This window comes from Anolis carolinensis, chromosome 6 (genome assembly GCF_035594765.1).
Source record: "Anolis carolinensis isolate JA03-04 chromosome 6, rAnoCar3.1.pri, whole genome shotgun sequence".
Classification (NCBI taxonomy): Eukaryota; Metazoa; Chordata; class Lepidosauria; order Squamata; family Dactyloidae; genus Anolis; species Anolis carolinensis.
The window spans coordinates 55519607-55546958 of NC_085846.1; the positions used below are offsets into that span (position 1 = coordinate 55519607).

Consider the following 27352-nt stretch of genomic DNA (forward strand, 5'->3'; position numbering starts at 1 on the left):
ACTGTGTGCCTAGGAACTAATGTGCATACTCAATTATATGTCACAAAATGTTAGTCTGAAAATTTCTCCTGAAAACCCAAGCCAACATATTCATAGTTCAGTGCTGGTTTCCGTAGATGTTGGGTTAACAGTGATCAACAGTGATTATTCTGGATGGTTCTTCAGGGCTTAATCTTCCTTTTTTGGGCAAGGTGATGGAGAAGGCAGTTGCCAACAACTCCAGATAGTCTTGGATGATGCACACTTCCCTGATTAATTTCAAACAGGTTTCAGAGCAAGATGCAGAGTCACGTTTGTGGATGAATTCTGTCTCAACACTGACAGGGGACTGTGTCCCTGTTGGTGCTTTTAGATCTCTCAGCAGCATTCAATTATTTATTTATTTATTTATTTATTTATTTATTTATTTATTTATTTATTTATATTCCGCCCTTCTCACCCCAAAGGGGACTCAGGGCGGATTACAATGAACACATATATGGCAAACATTCAATGCCAACAAACAAACAACATATATAGACAGACACAGAGGCATTTAACATTTTTTCCAGCTTCACGATTCTGACCACAGGGGGAGCTGTTGCTTCACTGTCCACTAGTGGCTGTACTTCCTCATTCCTTTCCTTGTGTTTTGCTGGCAGTTTTATGATGTTGTAAATTAGTTAAATTAGCCTCCTGCATAAAGCGTACGTAAATTTCCCTACTTGACAGATGCAACTGTCTTTCGGGGCTGCATAGGTCAACAGCAAGCCGGGCTATTTAATCGTCGGGGGCTTAATCCAACCCGGGCTTCGAACTCATGACCTCTCGGTCAGTAGTGATTTATTGCAGCTGGTTACTAGCCAGCTGCGCCACAGCCCGGCCCTATTGACTATGGTATCCTTCTGGAACACCTGGAGGGCTTGGGAATTGGAAGCACTTTTCCAAATGGTGGTGCTTGGGGATAGCTGCTCTTCAATTTAGGAGCTGCTATGTGGCATCCCAAAAGGTGTCATTCTATCGCCAATGCTTATTAACATCTACATGAAGCTGTTGGGAGAGATTATCTGTAGGCATGGAGCAGGCTGTTATCAGTACACTGATGACACCCAAGTATATTCCTCAAAGTCTTCAATAATAATAATAATAATAATAATAATAATAATAATAATAATAATAATAAAACTTTATTTATACCCCGCCACCATCTCCCCAACGGGATAGTAGTTATCCTTAGTGTCTCTTTTAAACGAATACCTGGAGGAGATAATAGGCTAGATGAAGAAAAACACGACAAGACGAAGATGCATGCCATTAAGGGTCCTAACAGGAGTGGCCCTAGGTAATTTTGCCTTGTAAGCGAACCTAGTGGCCGCGCCCCCCCAAAATTGTGCCCCCCACCCCCAAGGCCCCGCACATACCTCCTTTGTCGTCATCGGCGGCAGCGGGGAGGACCATCACCTCCCTCCTCGGCGAACGCGGAAGTACAGTGCCATCAGCCCAAATGGCCATGCGCATAGTGTCGATCGGCGTTGTGCGCATGAGTACAGCACCATGGCCCATTGGGGCCGATGGCGCTGTACTTCTGCGTTCGCCGAGGAGGGAGGTGACGGCAGGGACCATCGCCTCCCTCCTTGGCGAAAGTTGAGGCCTTCGCCGAGGAGGGAGGCAATGGTCCCCGCCACCGCCTCCCCGCTCGGCGAACGCGGAAATACAGTGGACGCGAGCGATCGGCGCTGTGCACATGCATACAGCACCATCACCCCAAATGGGCGATGGTGCTGTGCTCAGGCACATAGTGCCGATCGCTACGCTGTGCGCATGTGCACAGCACCATCGGCCATTGTGGGCGATGGTGCTGTGCAGGTTGGCAAGGGGTTTCTATTGCTCACGCGGATGCAAGCGATCGAAGCCCCATGCCAATGGCGGTGTAGCGGCAGCCCTATGGGGGTGCTGTCGAGGCCTCCACAGCACCCCTATCGACGTGCGCCCGAAGCGGCAGCTTCAGTCACCTCTATGTTCAACTGGACCTGGGTCCTAACCTAGGGTTGACGGTGTGTCAACCAGTTCTGGATGGGGTTACACCCCCCCCTGGAAAGACTGTGTTTTTTTGTAGCTAGGGAGTGCTCCTGGTGTCTTTCTCTCGAAATATCAGCTCAGAAGGATGTGACTGTCAGGAGTGCTTACTAACAGCTTTGGCTGATACACCAGCTGCACCCTTCCTAGAATTAGAGGATCTTCAGATGGTAGTGCTTGTGCTGGTAACCTCTAGCTTGGATTTCTGCAATGCACTTTCTCTTGAGCTACCAAGTTCAGAAGCTCCAATTAGTTCAAAACATGGCAGCCAGAGTGGTTACAGGAACATCTAAGAGTAAGCGTATTATATCCATACTAAGGTCACTGCACTGGTTGCTAATTAGTTTCTAGCCAAAGTACAAAGAGTTGGTTAAAACCTTTAAAGACCTGCATGGTTTGGGTCAAGATTACTTACTGGATTGCCTTCTCCAGTATAATCTGGCCCATACACTCAGGTCCTCTGGGGGATGTTTAATCCAACCAGCCAGAACCTGACTGGCAATTGTCACCCAGAGGACTTTTTCATCAGCTGTCTTTAAACTGTGGAATGACCTACCAGAAAAGATCCAACTATTAAATGAGCTGTCGGAATTTGACACAACTGAAGACCTAAGTCTTCCAGCAAGCTTAGCTGGTCAATTTTAAATTATGAGTTTTACATTGTATTAGTATTGGTGCCAATCTTTGCTCTGTGTATTTTAATAGATCTATATCTATAAAAGGGTAATGGAATTTTGGCCTAGGACAAAACAACAAAACTACACATCCCAGAAACACTAAACTTGCCAGCACAACCCCTCATCCATGCCTCTACATTCATACAACAAAAAGAAAAGAAAAATAAAGTCCTAATTAGAGGGAGAGGAATAATTGTTTTTATCCAATTGCTGCCAGTTAGAAGGTTAAGCTCCACCCACTTGGTCTCCTAGCAACCCACTCAGCCCAGGGGACAGGCAGAGTTAGGCCTCACTTAGGCCTCTTCCACATTGCCTATAAAATACAGATTATCTGATTTTAACTGGATTATATGGCAGTGTAGACTCAAGGCCCTTCGATACAGCTATATAACCCATTTATAATGGACTTGTCAGGGGAAATGTCAGGGGAAAACCTTTACCCTTTACCTTAGCTAGTACCACCAATTCCTCAATACTTTATTTCCCATACCACCAAACTTCGCCACAGCAACGCGTGGCCGGGCACAGCTAGTGCATTATAAAAGCATTATATTTTGTCTCTGTTTTTTAAAGATGTTATATTCTACCTTGAGCCATAATATGAGGCAGGGAACAAATAAAAGTGTATGATAATTTAATGCTATAAATTAAGAAATAATAAAGGCATAGTAGCCTTAATGAAATTCCACTATGACATTGTAACAGTGATGATGATTATTACTATTAATGCTTCTTAGTTCAGTCTTTTGAATAGAAGGAATCAATCAGTACTTCAAAATATGCACCTTACCAGTTCTGTGAGGCTCTATCCCTTTGCCCTTTTGGATGCATTGTATACCATAACAAATTCAACATCTCTTGAAATTTCCTTGGTAACCTGCAGAAATCTAGCCTATGGTTATTCTGTGCCCATGTGAAATCAGAATGCCACATCCCTTGAAGTGCCCAGGCATGGAGGCAAATATGATGTTTCTATTATCCAACCTATGTATGGTAGCAGGAGTGGTAAAAAGAATGAAATGAAATAAAAGGCCAAAGCAGAGACAGCTTAAGGCAGTGAGGGTGAAATGAGACTGAGCCCGCCTTGGAGGAGTTTCTGTGAGACAACTCCGCCTCAGGCAAGCAGACTGATTTTAACACTCCCGGAGGACTAGCCAAGAACTTGGACATAGTTAGGCTCCTTAGGGATATATAGCATACTTTCTTGAGCCATGGTATATGATTTAGGACAAGTTGAACAATAAATTACTTTATTCTTCCTACCTACAAAGCAATAAAGAAGCGATGTCAGAAAACTTTGGAATTGCTCATTTATTCATTCCTTCATTTGTTTTGGTATTTGTGTCCTGCTTTTTGATAAGAATAATAAAGACATATAATAAGCCCAAATAATGAATAAATATAATAGCAATGCAGCAATCAAAACAACCTTCATTATTTAAAATCAATTGTAAAGACATTAAGGACTTCATTGTGTGTGTCTTCACAAGTGTTTTAGGATGCTTGCAGCACAATTGATCTATGGAGCCCCATACCGCCCATCACACAACACATGTTAGCTTCCGGTGGGGTTCTGTCGATCTTCTGTGGTGCAAGTGTCTTATGACATTTTGTCCAGAACATGGGAGGCTTCCTGTGTTCTTTTAGGAACAATGGGGCCAGGGTGGGAAGGAAGCCGCGTTCCCCACATATGATGGGGAGGCATCGCTGTGGGCGAGATTGAGTGACAGGATTGCCCTGCTGTCCCACAGATTCATCACAGAAGCTGCCGAAACGCCCTGCGTGCCCTTATCAGTGTAATGAAGTCCTTTAAAAAGCAGTAGATAAAAGTGCAAAAAATTATATTCCAAAAGTAGTGTAACCATTTAACTTATTTATTTATATTGTGCTTTTATTTTAGGATGAGCTCCAAAGCTGCTTCCAGAAGTTTAAAACAATATTAAGTTAAAATCTTATTTCACAAAAGTTAAAAAAAATAAACAATGTTATTTTAAAAATGGTAAAGCAGTTAAAAACAGATTTCCTGAGGGCAGGGAACTATCAAATTAAACTGCTCATGTAAAGCGGCACGTGTACCGATGGCATATATAGATAGATGTTAACAGTAACAAAACATAATTAGTAAAAGATTTTAAAAACAAAGCAGACCATGTCATACACACTACTGATATGTGATTTAAAACAGAACAAAAAAGTCTTCATAACAAGTGAGATTTAATAGGGAGTAAGCTTGGAAAGCTAATTTTAAAATTTCCTTTTAAAATGTATTTTAGAGGTATTTTGCCATGAATATTCATATTTAGGAACTCCGGTGGCAAAGTGTGTTAAAGCACTGAGCTGCTGAACTTGCAGACCAAAAGGTCCCAGGTTCAAACCCCGGGGACGGCGTGAGCACCCGCTGTTAGCTCCAGCTCCTGCCAACCTAGCAGTTCGAAGACATGCCAATGTGAGTAGATCAATAGATCCGGCGGGAAGGTAACGGTGCTCTATGCAGTCATGCCAGCCACATGACCATGGAGGTGTTTACGGACAGCGCCGGCTCTTCGGCTTAGAAATGGAGATGAGCACCAACCCCCAGAGTCAGACATGACTGGACTTAACATCAGGGGAAACCTTTACCTTTACTATTCATATTTAATCCTATGTTTTTTTTTTCAACTGTAAGGATTTTTTTCTCAAGTAACAAAAAAAAATGAGCAAGTTGCTCAACAAACAATGCAACAAGTGACTTCCAAAACACCCCAGTGGTTAAATAATTAAATAAATTTTGATTCTGCTTTAAACCACGAAGTATATTTTGATTCTGCTTCAAAAGTACAATTCTAATCTCTGAAAATCTACGTGTATCTCCTCAGTTATGTGAAATGTTGTATTTAAAAATGTGTCAGAGCTCCAAATGGGAAAGTCTCAGACTTTTTTGTTTTTCAAAGCACAATCACCAAAAGAAAACTACTGTATATTGCATTCCAATGAAAGAGGATTATCATTTAAATTGATTGCAGGTAACTCCATTGTATTGGGGATAGGAAATCATTTGTAAGTTATTTCATTTATGTTTAGAGTTGCTAGTTTGAAAATGGGCCAGGGTTCCTATTCCTTTACTATTAGGCAATTAGGTTTATTATACAGCTTTGTTAGGAGGAACTTCAGCACATCTCTTCCCTCACCCCTCCAAATCCACCTTTTGGCTGATACAACCCCAATACAGGTATCCAGTGGCTGGTGGTAAATGGGGAGACCCATGGAGGTCACGGGGAATGGGCCCTTCTGTTGCCATGGTTGTCCTCCCTCCTGTCATGCTCCAAGGCCGCTTACAGCATAATTAAAACAGTAAATAAATTGAATGAGTTGAATAGAATAGTATAACTTTATTGTCATTGTACATTGTACAACGAAATTAAACGCCATCCCCCATACATACTATATATGTAGAATTACAAAACAAAACACCCATCCTTCCCCATTTTAATCACTATTGCACAATCCCTAATGCCACATCAGTGTCAAACCATAGAGTTTAATATAGTCACAGTTCTTGGATAAAAGCTATATCTCAACTTATTTGTCCTTGTTTTTGTCGTCTTAAACTGTCTGCCAGATGATAATAATTCGAAACAAAAATATCCAGGGTGAGATGGATCTTTAAGAATATTCTGAACTTTTTTAAAGCAGCGCAAATTAAAACGTTCTTCCTAAGAAGGGAGAAGGCAACCAATAATTCTCTGGGTGGTAATGGTAACCCTCTGGAGTGCCTTCCTATCTTCCACTGTGCAATTCGCAAACCATATGCAGATACAATAGGTTTGAACACTCTCTATAGCATGGCAATAGAAAGTCACTGGCAGTTTTTCATTCAATTGTTGGTTCCTTAAAAGTCTCAGATAATACAGTCTCTGGTGGGCCCTCTTAATTAACGCCAGAGGAGGTCAGGTCCTGCTTAACAATAGGACCCAGGAACTTAAAACTGTCCACCCATTCCACTTGATCCCCATTTATAACCAAAGATTGAATTTCTGATATTCCTTCTGTAATCTACTATAAGCTTCAAATTATTGTCCCTGCACCATGAGAGCAGCCGATCCACCTCACTGCAGTAAGCAGACTCATACCCTTCAGAGATAAGCCCCACCACTGTTGTGTCATCTGCAAATTTAATAATGATATTATTAAGGTAAATGAAGGTGCAATTATATGTGTAAAGAGTATAAAGTAAAGGACTCAACACACAGCCCTGTGGCATACCAGTATTGAGAATAAGACAATAAATAAACAATTAAAACATGAGCCAAAAGTGATTTAAGATAGGGAATCCCTTCTCATTTTTGGATACCATGTACACATTTATTTTTAATCACTGCTGCTGCCTGTGAAATAAGTGATGGAAAAACAAGAAATCTGGACCTCCCAAAATGAAGAGGGGTGTGGACTAAGGGTCCCTTAAAACTAGGTGGAGAGGGCTGGCCTGCTTTGAAATGACCTGGGAAAACTGGACCACCAAGACTTCTATGTAGTTGAACCTCTTCAAGGATTATTAATTAATTATTAATGATTAATTAATTAAAACAAATGAAATTTGACCCTATCTGCTGAACAGATACAATCTTAGAGACTGATGAGGACGAAGGGGATGTGGTGATCTACCAATTTTTAGGAACATTTAATTATATATATATATAAAAATCTACGATGAACCAGTTAAAGTTAGATAGAAGTCAACATTTTCCCCATTTTATTATTATTATTATTATTATTATTATTATTATTATTATTATTATTATTATATTATTATTATTATTATTTTCTATCTTTTTTTCTTTTTATTATATATTTTTCATATATTTTTCTCTCTTTTTCCTTTTTTTCTTTTTCTTCTTCTTCCTCTCTTATCTCATTTCCTACTTTCTATAAACAATCAGTGTTCTCCCACTTTCGATGTGAAAACTCTATTACTTGCTACAGTAGAGTCTCACTTATCCAACATAAACGGGAGGAATTAAGGAAAAGCCTATTAAACATCAAATTAGGTTATGATTTTACAAATTAAGCACCAAAACATCAGGTTATACAACAAATTTGGCAGAAAAAGTAGTTCAATACGCAGTAATGCTATGTAGTAATTACTGTATTTACGAATTTAGCACCAAAATATCACGATGTATTGAAAACATTGACTACAAAAATGCGTTGGATAATCCAGAACATTGGATAAGCTAGTGTTGGATAAGTGAGACTCTACTGTATTTCATATTGCTTTTTTAACCTCAAACATAAAATTTCCAATAAAAATATTTCAAAAAAAGGATTATTAATTAGAAGTATACTAAATAACAAAACACCAAGAAATATGAAAATAACTGTTGTCATTGGACTAGCTTTACAAGTCTATCCTATGCACATTTTCTTGGTGTAAACTATGCTGAACACATGAATGGTATCTAAGTCCACATTTTAAGAATCTTCACGTTTAATGATGTTTCAATGATAATAAATGGAGAAAGTAAATTGTCCTTCCTTGACTACTAGCTCTGAGTAGGCAAAATAAATAACAACTTGCCTGCTAATATTGACCCCTTTCAATACCGAAAAAGTATTGGGGCTCCTGCAATGAACGGTATAAAATGTATATTTATTTATTTATTTGCTACATTTATATGCCGCCCTTCTCACCCCGAAGGGGACTCAGAGCGGCTTACAAATTAAATTTACATACAATATTATATTATTATCATAGTACAATACTGGTAATAAATTACTATATTGTACTGTATCAATATATTGTAATATTATTAATAATATTACATGTAAAATATAATATATAATTAATATTATTATATTGTACTAGCTTTGCCCGGCCACGCGTTGCTGTGGCTTAAGGGAATCCTTTGTTGGCCAGGTGGAATAGCAGTGAATAGCCTTGCAGTCTCAAAGCCTGGCCGTTTTCTGGAGTAACTGGAGCTTTTTGTTGTATGAACGTAGAGGCATGGATGAGGGGTTGTGCTGCCAAGTTTAGTGTTTCTGGGATGTGTAGTTTTGTTGTTTTGTCCTAGGCCGAAATTTCATTACCCTTTTATATATATAGATTATTAGTATTATATTGTATTACAATATAATATTTTGAATATTATATGTATATACAATATGTTATAATTATTATATACAGTAGAGTCTCACTTATCCAACATTCTGGATTATCCAATGCATTTTTGTAGTCAATGTTTTCAATACATCGTGATATTTTGGTGCTAAATTCGTAAATACAGTAATTACTACATAACATTACTGCGTATTGAACTACTTTTTCTGTCAAATTTGTTGTATAACATGATGTTTGGGTGCATAATTTGTAAAATCATAACCTAATTTGATGTTTAATAGGCTTTTTCTTAATCTCTCCTTATTATCCAACGTTCTGCTGGCCCGTTTACGTTGGATAAGTGAGACTCTACTGTATTATTGTAAATTATATTGTGTATGTGTGTGTGTGTGTGTGTGTGTGTATATATATATATATATGTATATATATATATATATATATATATATATATATATATATATATATACACACACACACACACACACATATATAGTATAGTAGTAGATGCAGAAATTATATCATTTTCATCTCTCTGGTGTATATTGCTGTGCCTTCATATATATGAAAAAGACATCATCCACTTCCAGCCTGAATCTATATACTTAAAAAAATTCTCTCCAAATAGTTCTGTTGACTGTTATGGAACTTCTCCGGAGTTTATTACTGAGATGACATCCTCTTTATTCTGTGAAAATATTTGCAGTACTACAAGAAAATAGAAGCTGTTGTGAAAACACAGGACTCGGGCACATTAAAAAGTGTTCACCCAGAGTCTCTTCAAGGGGGATACGCTTTGGTAGTTTACAAATCAATCCATAAAGAGAGTCAGGTCCTATTTTCTAATCCCTTCCACTCCTTTTATTGTACATGACATATTACATTGCACCATGCAGTGTGCACGGTGACAAAAAAAAAAATGCCCCTTCTTATTTAATTGAGATCCCTTCACTGGATTTGAAATGGGCTGCTTTATTTCCTCTGCTTTAAAATATACGACTAGCTTTTTAGCTGATGAAGTATTTTATTTTATTAGCTAGTAGCAGATGCTTAGCCGAAGAGGAGAGGCAAGGTGGGGGAAAGACATATAGATATTATATGTATATAAAAGAAATGAAAAGGCCCTTGGCAGTGTTAGGAAGGCCTGGGACAGAATAATACACTTTAATAATGAGGGATAGAGCTATGGCTTTTGCTGATGGCTGTGACCGGCTCTGTGACCTGATTATGTCGCAGAGTGTCAGCAGCTGAGACACTACAAAAGCGAGTGCATCCCATCAAATCTATCTCCATTGTAATCATTCTCGCCGCTGAGAGGCTTGTTAGAAAGAGAGAACCATCAGGCCTTATTAGCACCGTTTACCATCAAGATGCTCAGAGAGCCAATGGATGCCCTTGCATCAGAATAATGAGAACCAAAGTGCTCCCATTACCCAACTGGATCAACAACACCACACTACCTGCTTAGTCTGCAAGCTAATTGGGGGTTAAACCTTTCCGAAGGCAGTTAGTGTTTGCTAATTAGTGAAGCCAGACATAAGGCTCTCTTCTCCCATATAAAGAAGATCTCTCCATCAATGAAGCCGGGCATACACTCAGTGCCGATTAAAACCTTCGTATGGCTCATAAGCTATATTACACCCCATGAATCCATAGTGCAGATTAAATTATATGACCCAAAATCCACAACTCTTTTCTTTGTCCCTTTCAATTCTGATAGTATTAAAAAAGATAATTCTTTTTTTTTTACCATGCCCTACTTGTTAAGATATTCGTCTTGCTAATTAATACAAATATTTTTTTCAACTGATAAAGTGGGCAAATTTCGGAAACCAGCATGTAGCCCTCACATCAAATACATATTGTATCACTCAGCAACAACAACTCTTTATTGATTCGTCAATTTTGACCATATCAAAACATGTGAAACATACAAAACGTACACACTTACCCATACATACAGTAAAACCATGTAAAAACAAAGCATCCCGGCCTACTAGACTACCAACCCACTCCTAGGTAGTTGTGCAAATACAGAATAGAAAGATTAAAATTAAAATTAATTATTCCCTTAAGGTAAGGTTTAAGTGGGGGAAAGGGTAAGTAAAACTAGTGGCTTGTCCATAGTAAATTTTAAATTTGGATTTTGTTATTGGCATTAATATCACAGCTGTCCGCTTCCATCTTCTCGCGGATGGCTAGCGCTTTTTTGTGGTATTGTATCACTGAAATCAGTTTGATTATTAAAGAGGATTCAGTAAAGAATGATAGGACTCTACTGTATAATTTAATTAATGTTTTCGCTTCAGGAATACAGTAGAATCTCACTTATCCAAGACTCACTTATCCAAGGTTCTGGATTATCCAAAGCATTTTTGTAGTCAATGTTTTCAATATATCATAATATTTTGGTGCTAAATTTGTAAATACAGTAATTACAACATAACATTACTGTGTATTGAACTACTTTTTCTGTCAAATTTGTTGTAAAACATGATGTTTTGGTGCTTAATTTGTAAAATCATAACCTAATTTGATGTTTAATAGACTTTTCCTTAATCCCTCATTATCCAAGATATTCGCTTATCCAAGGTTCTGCCGGCCCGTTTAGTTTGGATAAGTGAGACTCTACTGTATTTTTTTGAGCCCCAGTGGCACAATGGGTTAAACCCTTGTGCTGGCAGGACTGCTGACTGAAAGGTTGGCGGTTTGAATCTGGGGAGTGGGGTAAGCTCCCATCTGTCAGCTCTAGCTCCCCATACGGGGACATGAGAGAAGCCTCCCACAAGATGGTAAAACATCAAACATCCAGGCGTCCCCTGATGTTTGATGTTTTACAGACAACCTTGCAGACAGCCAATTCTCTCAGACTAGAAGTGACATGCAGTTTCTCAAGTCGCTCTTGACATGGAAAAAGTAATATTTTAAAGAATGATCATTGCAGATAGGCTTTCATACTTCTCCCCTTAAAAATGCAATTTGGATGAGCAAAAGAGCCATATCACCCACAAAATGGAGCCTCTGGGGATAAAAGCCTTGTGACTTGAAGGTTGGCTTGCTGACCTGAAGGCTGCCAGGTTCGAATCTCACCCAGGGGGAGCGCGGATGAACTCCCTCTATCAGCTCCAGCTCCATACGGGGACATGAGAGAAGCCTCCCACAAGGATGGTAAAACATCAAAACATCCGGGCGTCCCCTGGGCAACGTCCTTGCAGACGGCCAATTCTCTCACTCCAGAAGCAGCTCCTGACACGGAAAAAAAAAACACCCACAAAATGGTAAGGTTTGTGTGAAAGATTATAAAATAGGGGAAGGAATAGATATAGTTCTGGCCTTCTGCAGTAGTGGCTGGTGGAGTCCATGAATTTGCATGAATTTCTAAAAAGTGTTCTTTGCTTACATTTGTGTGTGAGAGAGTGTTTCATGTTTTTAAGAAATTGTGTTTCTGGAAAAAATTTCCTATGAAAATGTTTTTTTTACATGAAAATAATTTTTTTAAAAAAATTCAGTAATTTTCCCAAAAAATATACATAATTTCTTCATGGAAGAAAAAAGCCCCCCCCCCCCAAAAAAGTGGTATTTTGGGGGTAGGGATTAGCACAGAAAACATAACTATCCGCAACCTCTCCAATTTACAGAAACAGTTTTTTGTGTGCCAAAATCCAGTCTTCTTCATTTTGAAATTTTACCACACAAAAATTCTTCACATTTCAGAAAACAGTGTTTGCGCTAAAATATGTTTTTGTTCATAAAACCTACAATTTTCAATCAAAAGTCCCACATGTATTTATATGAAAAATAACTTATTGAAACACTTTGGGATATGAAAATCCCAGCATGTTTGTGTGTCTGCAAATGTCATGCTTCTTCCCAATTGGGTTTTACTGATTGCTGAGATACTCACCCATTTTTATTTTATTCCCAAGGAACAAATAGCAAGTAGCAAGAGTTAACTAGACGTTTACCAGTGGCCTGCAAATACCACTAGAAGAAGTATCATTTGCGTCCACTATTATTTCCCTTGGTCCAGCAATTCAATATGTTGTTTGCAACTCTCCTGGTTCTGTCTGGCTTCTTGTGATGACGGGACTTCAACTCTGGTTGGCCTATTGATCTTTCAATTACTTTGGTGCTCATGCAGTGGGTCTCATCATCCCCTCTCCCATTTGTATAAATGTATTATGGAATTTGGTGGTATAAAAACTATCCTGAAGTCTAATTCAATATATTTTCAACACACAACTCAGTGCACCCAGTATCTTGGAGTAGCTTCCAAAATGCTAAGCATTAAAATAATTCTCAGCTACTCGGCAGTCATGTTGATTACTGTTTCAATTCAGAACACTATTTCATTAAAAAAACAAAAAACCTCAAGGGCTTCAATGTTTATTATTTGCTGGTAAATAGAAGTGGTGTTTCAAATCAGAAGCAACTCAAGGTATTTAGTCTATTTACCTTGATATTTTAGTTCTAATGCTACCAACTTCTTGATTTACTACAATGCTCACAGTGGGCCAGCAACATCCTTAATATTTAAAAATCTAAAATGTATAGTCATAGGGACAGCATCATGAGGCACAGGAGACTGCAATAAAGAACTACACAATGGAGTTTCATTGAAACCTCTATGAGATTTCTTGATTTAGAGGCTCAAGGGACAACATCAATGGAAGAAAAACAAGGAAACCCCCTATAGAAGAATTTCTTTTTCTCTCAGATGAGTAAACTTGATAAAATTCTATCTACAACACTAGTCTTCTTTTGCTACCAGTAAGGTTTCTAAAAGGCTAACATAGTAAGGCTCAGCATATCAGGCATCTCATGTACCTTTTTTGACCCTTCATTCATACATAACAGTCAGGCCTGTAGCGAGGGGGGGGGGGGTTAGGGGTTCACCCCCCCCCCGAAATTTTTCAGGCTATAAAAAAACCCTGGTTTACTCATGAATTTTAACTGGTTAACCAAATCCCCATGCTAAGTCTATGAGACACAAAACATTAAGAGTCCCTCCAGGCGCTATCTCAAGCAAATATTGACAGGTTTGTAGCGGGGAGGGGTGTGTGCTAGGGGTAAACCCCCCCCCCCAAATTTTCAAAACCCCTCCCGAAATTTTTTTCTGGCTACGGCCCTGATAACAGTATAGTAAGACCTCCCCCCCAATAACTGCTGTTTTAGGCCTGGGGTGAGAATGATCTTTCTAGTAATTTGCTAAGTTTTCCAGGTGATTCTATGATACATTTTTCTTAAAAGGTACCACAGAGTTGCATTGTAGGGCTAACACATTGTTAGAGAGGGTATCTCTCTAGGAATCTCTAGGTTTTCCAGTGCAACTTTATAGTACCAGAAGTCATATTATTTAACGGCATTTTGTTGTATCTGTGGTTTCATGTAACCATGGTCCAGTCAGGAACCCGTGAATATGGGAGGGTCTTACTGTACATGTTACACTGAATTGTACCTGGAAACATGGTGAACTGGGGCCGGGCTGTGGCGCAGGCTGGTAAGCAGCTGCTGCAATAAATCACTCTGACCATGAGGTCATGAGTTCAAGGCCAGCCCATGGCGGGGTGAGCACCCGTCAATTAAAAATAAAAAATAGCCCCTGTTCGTTGCTGACCTAGCAACCCGAAAGATAGTTGCATCTATCAAGTAGGAAATAAGGTACTACTTATAAAAAGTGGGGAGGCAAGTTTAACTAATTTACAATGTTGGAATGAGGAAGTGCCATCAGAATGGATTGTGAAGCAGCTGCTCCCCGCTGTGGCCAGAATCGAACATCCCCTCAGGAGAAGGTTAAATTGTCTCTGCGTCTGTCTGTCTGTCTGTCTTTCTCTGTCTCAGTTCGATGTGTTTATGGGCATTGAATGTTTGCCCTATATGTATGTAATGTGATCCGCCCTGAGTCCCCTTCGGGGTGAGAAGGGCGGAATATAAATACAGTAGAGTCTCACTTATCCAACATAAATGGGCTGGCAGAATGTTGGATAAGCGAATACATTGGATAACAAGGAGAGAATAAGGAAAAGCCTATTAAACATCAAATTAGGTTATGATTTTACAAATTAAGCACCAAAACATCATGTTATACAACAAATCTGGCAGAAAAAGTAGTTCAATACACAGTAATAGTATGTAGTAATTACTGTATTTACGAATTTCGCACCAAAATATCATGATATATTGAAAACATTGACTACAGAAATGCATTGGATAATCCAGAACGTTGGATAAAAGAGTGTTGGATAAGTGAGACTCTACTGTACTGTAAATAAATAAATAAATAAATAAATAAACTATGATTATTTCATGGATTGTGGGGAAAGTGGGATCTCACCTACTGCAACAACCTGTGGGACCCCCGGTTATGGTGTTTGAAATATTCAGTGCCACTAAAAGGTCTCTTATACATTTTTTCCAGTCTAGGACTGATATGATTGCTCAGTAGTTTACCAACACATTCCATTATTCCTCTTCTTGGGAGAGCCTGAAAAAGGTGGGGAGAAAACCCCTTTAAGTGACAAACTGTCATGGTTTTATTTCTCAAAGCCTTAAATTTATGTCCCATGTGCCCACGGATTCCTGCGAGAGGAGAGTTTGCACTGTTTCCAAAGTACAGATATAAACAAGCAAGCTTTCTAGATGGAGCTGATCTGACTATGAGTTATAGGTACTGTAACCAACTCTTCCTCTATTCCAATAATATGTCCCTAACAGAAAACTTAATAGGCTTTTGAGAGCCTCCTTTTAAAACTGGCTGCATAAAATGATTCTTTGATGAAAAGGGATTGAAGCAAGGGTTAAAGCAGACACTGAAAGGTTATTGTAGAGGGCACACTGGTCGTGCAATCCTCCTTTAATATGTGTGGTGTGCACCTGCGATAAGATGATTCATTAGATAAGGTCTCACTTTGACAAGCTCCATCGTTCAACCCTCGGGGTAGTGATGGAACAATTCAGTACCCACCCAGTAAATATAACAAGGTCAGCATTTTTTTTTCCTTGTGGGACCTATATATGAGGACTGTGTGTGCCAGATTCATCTTTGCTCATGTTTTATGTTAATCATGGTTAAACAGAGTAAACACCAATACAAACATCAGGCTTGAGGCCCGTTTCTTTTAAATATTTAAAAAGCATTGAACAGATAAAATATACCTTCTATCCCATTTAAGCACCTAGGTGAATCATAAGAATTTTTTTCAAATATATTATCAGAGCTGAGGAAGCACAAATTTACAAACACTCATCCCAAGCTCTGATTTTAAAATACAAATGCTTCTTCTTCTCATGCAGATGTCTCTTTGTTTCTCAATGGTTTGATTTTGACTGCAATCCTCTTGGACAGAGCTCACTGTTTAGGGAAAGTGATTTCGCTAGAGCTGGTACTTAAGGATATCTATATATATAAAAGGGTAATGAAATTTCGGCCTAGGACAAAACAACAAAACTACACATTCCAGAAACACTAAACTTGGCAGCACAACCAGTCATCCATGCCTCTACGTTCATACAACAAAAAGAAAAGAAAAATAAAGTCCTAATTAGAGGGAGAGGAAGAATTATTTTTATCCAATTGCTCCCAGTTAGAAGGCTAAGCTCCGCCCACTTGGTCTCCTAGCAACCCACTCATACCAGGGGACAGACAGAGTTAGGCCTCACTTAGGCCTCTTCCACACTGCCTATAAAATACAGATTATCTGATTTTAACTGGATTATATGGCAGTGTAGACTCAAGGCCCTTCCACACAGGTATATAACCCATTTATAATAGACTTAATGTAAGGTAAAACCTTTACCCTTTGCCTTAACTACCACCAATTCCTCAATACTTTATTTCCCATACCACCATTCTTTGCCACAGCAACGCATGGCCGGGCACAGCTAGTTTCTTATAAGTACAGTAGAGTCTCACTTATCCAACACTCGCTTATCCAACGTTCTGGATTATCCAACGCATTTTTGTAGCCAATGTTTTCAATATATCGTGATATTTTGGTGCCAAATTCGTAAATACAGTAATTACAACATAACATTACTGCGTATTGAACTACTTTTTCTGTCAAATTTGTTGTATAACATGATGTTTTCGTGCTTCATTTGTAAAATCACAACCTAATTTGATGTTTAATAGGCTTATTATCCAACATATTCGCTTATCCAACGTTCTGCCGGCCCGTTTATGTTGGATAAGTGAGACTCTACTGTATGTGGTAAAAACAACAATAGCAAGGTCATGTGGGCCTTGTATGACACAGGCCTATACAATACTTTGTATAGGCACTTTGGGAAGTACATGGTTTGCATGAAGAAAAGAGCTGGCAGCTCCCCCACAAAACAACTCCAACTAAACTAAAAATGGGCATGCTAATGCATGCTGTTTTAAACTTTGTATACTGTAATTTTATGACTGTTTTGACTGTTTTAAAGTTTTAGTTCATTGTATTATGGTGTAACGGCATTCATTGCCACTTGTAAGCTGCCCTGTGTCTCCTCGGGTGAGAAGGGCGGGGTATAAATGAGTGAAATAAATAAATAAATAAATAAATAAATAAAATTAACATTTTTATTCCCACTTTACAGATCCCCTTTTGAAGAACACAATTTAATTGCTATCTGTAATATAAGCCTTCTAATTTGCATGCGTAATTTGGAACTTCACCATTGTCCCGGTTCGTGTGTTAACATTTTGAAATAGTTCAGGATATAAATGAAAATACAGACTAAATTCAACTAACATGAAGCACTTTTGACAGCTGTTGTGAGAAGAGCTATAATTCACTCAGTTGGAGGCAGAGAACTTATTTATAAACACACACATTTGTCATTTAACTTAACCTTCCATTTATTTCAGTGGGAGACTTTAGTAGAGGCTAATTCTCTCCCACTGAAATAATAAATATGTTTAACATTGCCTTGATTATGCTGATCAGCCCCTGATTTTCGGTGTGGCTAAAGACATTCTGGGATCTCATTTCAAGAAGTTTCCGGCACTGTTAAACACTAAATATTAAACACTGTGTCCTATTCTCAGTTGCTCCTAAGTAATAAGGGAAACATGTTCAGCAATGATGTGATACAAATTAATATATGTATTTGCAGAGAATAATTATTAAACATTTTGGAATGTTTTCAAACATTTTCAAAATGCCTTTAAAATAATATTGGACTGAATCCCTATTTAGCTATGGTGTTTATTCACTAAAACAATAGGGCTTGTAAGTACAGTAGAGTCTCACTTATCCAAGACTCACTTATCCAAGGTTCTGGATTATCCAATGCTTTTTTGTAGTCAATGTTTTAAATATATGATGATATTTTGGTGCTAAATTTGTAAATACAGTAATTACAACATAACATTACTGCATATTGAACTACTTTTTCTGTCAAATTTGTTGTATAACATGATGTTTTGGTGCTTAATTTGTAAAATCATAACCTAATTTAATGTTTAATAGGCTTTTCCTTAATCCCTCCTTATTATCCAAGATATTCGCTTATCCAAGGTTCTGCCAGCCTGTTTAGCTTGGAGAAGTGAGACTCTACTGCATATTCCGTAGGATGTTAGGTCCTAGTAATTGTATTGGGTCACCTTTAGGTAAGATTATATATACTCATGGATTATTTGGCCTCATGTATAAACCAAAAATAAGTTTTAGGGCCAAAATTATGGATTTTTCTATGAGCCGTGGATAACTTGAAAGTCATTATGCAAAGAGAGGAAAGCACCAATGCTACTTAAGGTGCAAGTCTCCTCTTCCTGCCATTGCCATTTTCCCACCTAGGCATTCAAAAAGCCCAGAAGCAGCACCACAGCAGACAGAATAAAAGGTATTGGTGCTTCTTTTAGATTCTCCTGGGATGCCTAAGTGCTGGCCTTTCACCACTCTACTTAAAGAAAGGGATGGTTCTTTTTAAAATAAGGCTTAAGGTACAGAGCTTAACTTGACATGCAAAAAAGCCAACCCATGGTTGTCGGGTTGATTTTTTAAAACTACGTTTTCTAGACTTATACCTGAGTATATAGGATAACTAAAAATGTAACCCTTAATGCTACCTCAGTACTCAATTCTACTTCTTATCCTTTGGTAGGAAACATTATTTATCTGTCCCCATGCCATACACACATACACATGGGCTGCTAGAAATGGCTGTCATGCATACATAATTCACTTGTTTTCCAAGACCTGTGTGCCACATGAATTCACTACTTCTTCTTGTCTTCCACTCACCTGTCCTTGTGCATTAGTGACTAGTTGACCTGTGACCCCCTGAAGACCGGAGAGTGCATTGCCAAAGGCCTGTGAGCTTGCTATTGAGCCCATGGCGGCTGCTGCTGCTGCCGCCGCCGCCGCTTGACTTGCTAGAGGATTACTAACCAGCTGAAAATAGGAAGAAAAGAGCAAACAGTAAGGATAGCGATAGCAACACACAACTAATTGACCTTATGAAATCAATTTGATTGAGATGTTGGTAATCTTGAAATCTCAAACAGCATTTGAGAATTTCACACTGGCATATCAGTCAGCTGGATCCTAAACCCTTTACAAGAGTTGCTGGTATCAGCAGAAATGATTTGACTTGTAAGTAGATCATGGCCAAAATGGAATACAGACAAAGTATCTTTTCCACATGTGAAGATTTCTTAACATCTGTGTTATTAAAATACAGATTTGGAATGGGCTTTGAAAAATGAAAAATAGTTTCTGATGTGAAAGAGTCCAAGATAGATTGCACTGTGTGCATATTATTTTAAGGTAAAGGTAAAGGTTTCCCCTGACGTTAAGTCCAGTCGTATCCGACTCTGGGGGTTGGTGCTCATCTCCATTTCTAAGCAGAAGAGCCGGCGTTGTCCATAGACACCTCCAAGGTCATGTGGCCGGCATGACTGCATGGAGTGCCAGAGCGGTACCTATTGATCTACTTACATTGGCATGTTTTCAAACTGTTAGGTTGGCAGAAGCTGGAGCTAACAGCGGCCGCTCACGCCGCTCCCAGGGTTTGTACCTGGGACCTTTTGGTCTGCAAGTTCAGCAGCTCAGCGCTTTAACACATTTCGCCACCGGGAGGCAAAAAGCCATATCATATTTGTCCTCCAACTACAGTAGAGTCTCACTTATCCAACATAAACGGGCCGGCAGAACGTTGGATAAGCGAATATGTTGGATAATAAGGAGGCCTATTAAACATCAAATTAGGTTATGATTTTACAAATTCAGTACCAAAACATCATGTTATACAACAAATTTGACAGAAAAAGTAGTTCAGTACGCAGTAATGTTATGTAGTAATTACTGTATTTACGCATTTAGCACCAAAATATCACAATATATTGAAAACATTGACTACAAAAATGCTTTGGATAATCCAGAATGTTGGATAAGCGAGTGTTGGATAAGTGAGACTCTACTGTACACCCTTGCACAGTTCCACAGTTATAATATTATGGTTCAGTTTTAACTGCCATGGCAATAACAATATAGGGAGGGAGATTTAGGACGTCATCCCATGAGTAGTGGGAAAGTGGGGGAAAGTGGAAGGAACCACCATACTCTGTTCCTTCCCGTCTTTCCCTGTTTTCTGGGATGTCCAGCCATCCCTTGTCCTTTCCATAACAAGATCTGTCTTTTCTTCAGTTTCTGCCATGACTCCTGAAGATAGCTTTAGGGCTCCCTTTCCATGCACTGCAGAAACAGAGTTCCATGGAATCCCACCAGAAGTGTCCTTACTTTATGTGATGGCTTCCATGGGGCTCCCGTGGGGCTCAGTTTCCGAAGCGCATTGAAATGGGGCTCTAAATCCTTAGAATCCTCAGTGAAAGAACTCCAGTGCCTTAGCAAACTACACATTTCATAGGAATGGCAGCTAAAGTGCAATCATACTACTATAATTGTGTATCATGAAAGGGTCCCCAATTTATTTGGCTTTGCTATAATTCTCAGAACGTAGTTCCAAGAAGATTATACTGTTCAGCTGCTCTGGAGAAAGAATATTTGAAAATATTTTAAAAAATCAAAAATATGTTTTTCAAATACCAAATATCAAGAAACCCTAATGAGTTCCGAGAAGCTCTAATGAGAAGAATCCCAGACGGACAAGCTTTACATCTTTTCAGATAAAGCTTGCATAAAAGGATAACAGCTACCTGGTCACTTCCTTGATATCTTTGATACTCTCATACAGATAGAAATGTTTAAAGGGCATACACCACAAGTAATGATTCTTCATGTGGATTCTGAAGTGATACAATCTTATTTAAATACCTGTACCTGATACTACTCTGAATCTATGTTTCAATTTTTGATGTAAAATGAAGAGCAAAGAGGAATAATGAAATGGCAAACAAAAAGTGTAGCATGCATAGTTGCTTGGGAAAGAAAAGGTGTAGCTTTGTCAAGCATTATAATGACCAATTGACATGTTATTTAATTCTATGACCTATTAGAGTTAGGAAACTTACATTTGTACTTCAGTTTAGCAGTATAACATGAGAATAATATGTATAGCTCAATATCAAAAGTTTGCATTTCTGGGGTCTCTAAAAATAGCTGGCTTTCACAGATATCTGCTCATTATATGCATTTGTAGTAGCTGAGATATTTGCTGTCTAAATCTACTTAAATCTACGACTCTCAAGAATAAGTACTGATCGGGGTATTGCTGATGCAACCTGACTTGATTCAATATGAATTGACACCACCTGAGGTGATACGAACAACATATCCTTCGACATACATCCTAGTTTCACTCATTATATTTCATAGATTATGGGTGGTCTCGAACCATTTTTAAAGCTAGTGTGATCAAATTGGGAACCTAATCTCAAGCCTTCCATTTCATAACCGGCTGAGGAAATGAACCTCAACAAAGAAAGCCTTTAAGCAGCAAAACAACATTAGTATATTTTTTTTTCTTCAAAAATGTTTGGACATGTCCACATGAATTGACAACATGTGTTGTTAAGGTAAAATATAAGGAGAAAAGTTAAATAATAGTCCATACAGTTTCACATTGTCAGGAAGAAGACACAAACTTAGTATAGGGATGAGATTTCTCCCCATTTTTTGCCCATGTCTAGAAAATCTTAGCAGTTGGGTTAATTTTTTTTAACCTTTTTAAAGTATATATGCACATCAGGTTTCTCTAATTATCTAGATTCTATGCCTGTCTATCTCATTACTCACAAAGGGTTTATTCACAGCATTTTCATCATCATGTAAATCATATCATCATCACTTAAGTCAGTGGTTCTCAACCTGTGGGTCCCCTGAAGTTTTGGCCTTCAACTCCCAGAAATCCTAACAGCTGGTAAATTGGCTGGGATTTCTGGGAGCTGTGGGCCAAAACGCCAGGTTGAGAACCACTGATTTAAGTCATATTTGTATTCTTTAAATATCATAGCATGTCATTGTTAGAGTCAGGGTGGAATGTGGTGAATCCTGACATAGGATTAAAAAAAAAGGTGGTTTTTTTTTTTTTGACTGGTTCTAAATTTTCATAGTTTCTTCAGACCCTGGTTTTAGTTGTGCTTCTCAACAAGCATAATCATATAGATCAGACCACAACACAATGATTAGGCAAAAGCATTACACATATAGGCTGACTTTCACAATGCTGGTCAAGAAAGTTGCCCAGATTGTGCCCACAATATCAGAATAATACTTGTAATGTAGCTTTGGCACATTAAGATCAGTGTCACACCCCGAGGCTCCTTTCCTGATGTAGTAAAACAATGAAGAATAAGTAAGGGTAATATTAAAAAACATTTTCATAGACTTTTGAAAAATATCCCCAAAAGAGACGTGTTTGTGAAAAACTGCTGGCACGTACTGCTCAGCAATATCTACTGCAAAACTAAAGCAAAACTGGGGGAGGGTTTATTACTAATACAGAAAGCTTCACAAAATTTGTATTCTTTGTAAAGTAAGAGTTTCTTCTTTGTTTGGGTGAATAGAGTTGGTGCAAACTGTGGCCCCATCTACACTGCCATATAATCCAGTTTCTGAATACAGATTGACTGTTGTGAGATGGATTATATGGCAGGCTTTTAAAGTAACTGTCATGTTATGTTGTTTATTTCTTGTTATATTGTTTTAAATTACTGTTTTAATTACTGTTGTATGTAATGCTATGTTGTTGTTGTTTTTGGGCTAGTCCCTGTGTAAGCCGCCCCGAGTCCCTTCGGGGAGATGGAGGCGGGATACAAGAATAAAGTTATTATTATTATTATTATTATTATTATTATTATTATTATTATTATTGACACAACAACATAGTATGACACAGCAAGCAAGATAGATATGCTGGATTTCGTATCACAAAATCACAAGTCGAATACTTCCCAAGTGTTTAGGACTGTGTGATGTATTTTCGGATGATAATCCTGATAGCGGCTGAGTTTTTCCTGTTGTTTTTAATCAATCCAACTGTCACCTGGAATGGTGACATCTATAATCCAAAACTTTTGCTTTTCCACGACTGTGAGGTCTGGTGGTATTATTATTATTTTATTTTGACACAGCAAACAAGATATGCTGGATTTCATATCACAAAATCACAAGTCAAACACTTCCCAAGTGTCTAGGACTGTGTGATGTATTTTCGGATGATGCGCGCAGATCCCAGCAGGGTGGCCTTTTGCAGTTGGCAGATCGTAATTTTGTCAATGTCTATTGTTTCCAAATGCCGGCTGAGATCTTTTAGCATGGCACCCAGTGTGCCCATCACCACCGGGACCACCTGCACTGGTTTTTGCCAGTCTTTGAAGTTCAATCTTGAGGTCCTGATAGCGGCTGAGTTTTTCTAGTTGTTTTTCGTCAATGCGACTGTCACCTGGGATGGCAACATCAATGATCCAAACCTTTTTCTTTTCCACAATTGTGATGTCTGGTGTGTTGTGTTCCAGAACTTTGTCAGTCTGGATTCGAAAGTCCCACAGTATCTTTGCATGTTCATTTTCCAATACTTTTGCAGGTTTGTGATCCCACCAATTCTTTGCTGCTGGGAGGTGGTACTTGAGGCATAAGTTCCAATGAATCATTTGGGCCACATAGTTGTGCCTCTGTTTGTAGTCTGTCTGTGCAATTTTCTTACAGCAGCTGAGGAGATGATCAATGGTTTCGTTGGTTTCCTTGCACAGTCTGCATTTTGGGTCATCAGCTGATTTTTTGATCTTGGCCTTAATTGCATTTATTCTGATGGCTTGCTCCTGGGCTGCAAGGATCAGGCTTTCTGTCTCCTTCTTCAGGGTCCCATTTGTGAGCCATAGCCAGGTCTTCTCCTTATCAGCTTTTCCTTCAATTTTGTCAAGGAACTTTCCATGCAGTGTTTTGTTGTGCCAGCTGTCAGCTCTAGTTTGTAGTGTGGTTTTCTTGTACTGGTTTTTTGTCTGCTGTGCTTTGAGGAATTTCTGATTTTTGACTTCAATCAAAGCAGGTTCTTCACTTTGCTTTACATATTCTGCCAGGGCATCTTCTTCTTCTTTGACTGCTTGTTTTACTTGTAAGAGTCCTCTGCCCCCTGATCTTCTAGGCAGATATAGCCGGTCAACATCACTGCGAGGGTGCAGTGAATGATGAATGGTCATGAGTTTTCTTGTTTTTCTGTCCAAATTGTCCAGTTCCATCTGTGTCCAGTTTATGATGCCAGCAGCATATCTTATGACAGGTATGGCCCAGGTGTTTATGGCTTTGATGGTGTTGCCTTCATTGAGCTTGCTTTTGAGAATTTTTCTGACCCTTTGTGTGTATTCTTTGCTGACCACAGTTTTCACATGTTCATGCTTGATGTTGTCCAGCTGTAATATGACCAGATATTTATAGGCCTCTGGTTGGTGACACTTTATTGTTTGGCCATTAGGCATATTTATGCCCTCACTTTCAATGATTTTTCCCTTCTTCAATGCCACTGTCAAACATTTGTCCAAATTATTATTATTATTATTATTATTATTATTATTATTATTATTATTATTATTATTACTATTAGTGTACTCATTTAACCCAGTTCAAAGCAGTTAATCTGCATTCTGAAATTGGATTATATGGCAGTGTAGATCCATCCTGAGTGTTTTGATTGTGTGTTCCAACTCTATGATTCTAAATTGCTACTTGCAATTTCCCCCTTTTTGCAGTGATGTGAAGTAGACCAAGCACTGTCAGTGTAACCTTGATTATGGTATACTGGTATTAGATATAAAAACACTCAAGGATTACTACTGCAAGGTAACTACATAGAATTTTTTCCATGGAGGACCTTTCCCCCCTTCTTACAGACCTTCATGTGATGCAAAGCCAGCAAGCCATCTACTGCCAAAATGAACTTTAAGTCCTGATATAGATACAGCTCTGTCAGGGATCTATTAGAGATGTGCAAATGCTAGAGAAGGTTGAGGCTGGTTCAGTTTCAGCCCTTAAGAACAAGGTAATTTGAGGTGGAATTTTGTTAAAGCTTTTTTAAATTGCAGAGAACAGCACACTGGGTCTTCAGAATTCGTAATATTTTGTCCTTAATATATTTTTTGTTCAACTGTTATCACTCATCTTCTAAATACTAAAATGTGGTGTAGAACACTTTATTTTCTCATTTTTTGTTCATATTTCCCTGTGTTCATCTTCATTCAGTAAAAGTCATACATTGGAAATCTTCTAAATCTGACAGATACATGAGGGCAGTCATGGCAAGAAGATAGCACCTCCTTCAAGAGCATCAGAGGCTGTTGCTTTCAAATTATGGTCTTTAAGGAAAAGATCCCAATTCTTTTTGTGATTCACCATTTGTCCAAGATGCAAACTGAAAAATTTCAATCAGGTCAGAATATTGTAATTAGAAACCTGGAAGGAGACTCTTCTCAGGAAGGAAGTCTGGTGAACCACAAGATTTTATCATACACCACTTCCCCATACACACCTTTATGGTTTTTAAACATTTTAACCCAATCTACTACTATAAGAATTTGATCTGAAGCTATCTTCTTGAAAACCATATATGCAATTCTGTTTACTTTCCTAGTCCTGTGAATAATTGACTTGACAGGACATATTATCCTAGAGATTTTTCTTTATTCTTCTATGTGTTATTGTCTAACCTGGGCTGTTCTTCCATGTGTTATTGTCTAACCTGGGCTGTTACAGCCCACGATCTGCAACAACTCCACCTTTCTTACATTGCACTAGTCCACCAGACAGAAGATGCAGAAAATAGGGGTGTGTGAAACGACAGGAATCTGTTCTGTTTTTGTTCTGTTTTCATTGTTTTCAGGTGCTCCCCCCTCCCCCCGGTTCTGTTTTTGGGAAGATTCTGGGAGATTAGGAGGGGGGCATTCAGATTCATAATTCGGGATCCAGAGTTCCGTTTCTGAAGCTTCCCAAAAACAGAACACCTGAAAGGTGCAGGTGGGGGGAGGAAGGAGGACCTGAAATTCAAAATGAAAACAGAATGGATTTCTGCCATTTCACAGACTCCTAGCAGGAAAGCACAAATAGTTTGCCTCCTATATCCTATAGATATTTAAAGCCCAGATTAAACATTCTTCTCAGTTCAGCTTCATCAGAAACATGCCAATGGATTGATAACATAAGCAAGCAGGATTGTCAGTGGACCATGAACTTGTGAAGTTAAAAGCTGGCAGGGAAGTTGTGTGATAGAAAAGTCCAGTAACCTTCCTCAATGATAAGTTGCCCTGTGCCGTCGTGCTTGGGGCTATAACTCTTAGTGAAAGAGGCATGGACGTGACACCTTTCCCCAGGGGATTGCTTCTTGCCCTCCTTTAGGGAAACTGGAACTCCCAAGGACCAAAACACTGTAGATAACTCAAAACTGGTGTATTATTCATAAAAGGTTATCCCAATAAGCTGGAAGTTTCAAAGGGGTAAAAGTCTTTGGTTGTCTTAAGTCCAAGGAGCTCTGCAGCTGAGAAGCTTTTCCAGGTCCCTCTTTCTCAATGGCTGTGAATGCCAGAGCAATCCTCAGCCTCAGTCCAAATGGCCTATGTTTGAAGACACAGTCTTTCTCTGATGCCAAAGAACTGATTTGAAGACACTTGAGACTAAACGTCATCCAGGTTGACCCTGAACATGAAGCGTAAGTCTCAAGGGTAAGAACCTCAGAATTGGTGCTAAGAGGTAACTTAATCAAGGGCTTTTAGAGCCAAGTCCCTCTCTCACGTCCATCAAAAACAGAAACACATGGAATGAAAAAGGAAACACTGACCCACTCCAGGAAAGGGTGGAGTCAAACAATTGAGCTGAGGGAGTAATATAACTGGTGCAAACAACATTGATTGACAGCTACAAATAACCAATCAATTCAACTACATTTACAGGGTAAAAGCAAAATCAGGCATGATACAACAATTCAAATCATGTGCCGTCACATGCCCAGAGAGACAGCTATAGGCATGGCATGTTATTAGGCTATGTATGCTGTGTCAGACATTCTGAGGCAGGGAATACTATCTGTATGTAGGGGTGAGTGGGTGAAAGTCTCCACTGGAGTTGCTTATATGTTGTTCTGACTAGTTGTCCTGGTGATG

The 27352-nt window shown here is 38.8% G+C and overlaps 1 protein-coding gene across 6 annotated transcripts in view; it reads right to left on the reverse strand.

The window, feature by feature from the left end:
* pou6f2 (POU class 6 homeobox 2) overlaps positions 1-27352 on the reverse strand; it is a 478425-nt gene that overhangs the window by 45699 nt on the left and 405374 nt on the right. For 5 of the 6 annotated variants that reach the window (XM_062984243.1, XM_062984241.1, XM_062984242.1 and 2 more), the window contains exon 6: positions 19053-19202. The exons of the other annotated variant lie outside the window; for it this stretch is intronic. In XM_062984243.1, the coding sequence (XP_062840313.1) occupies positions 19053-19202 (150 nt within the window). The remainder of the gene's footprint in view (positions 1-19052; positions 19203-27352) is intronic. 6 annotated transcript variants of the gene reach the window in all.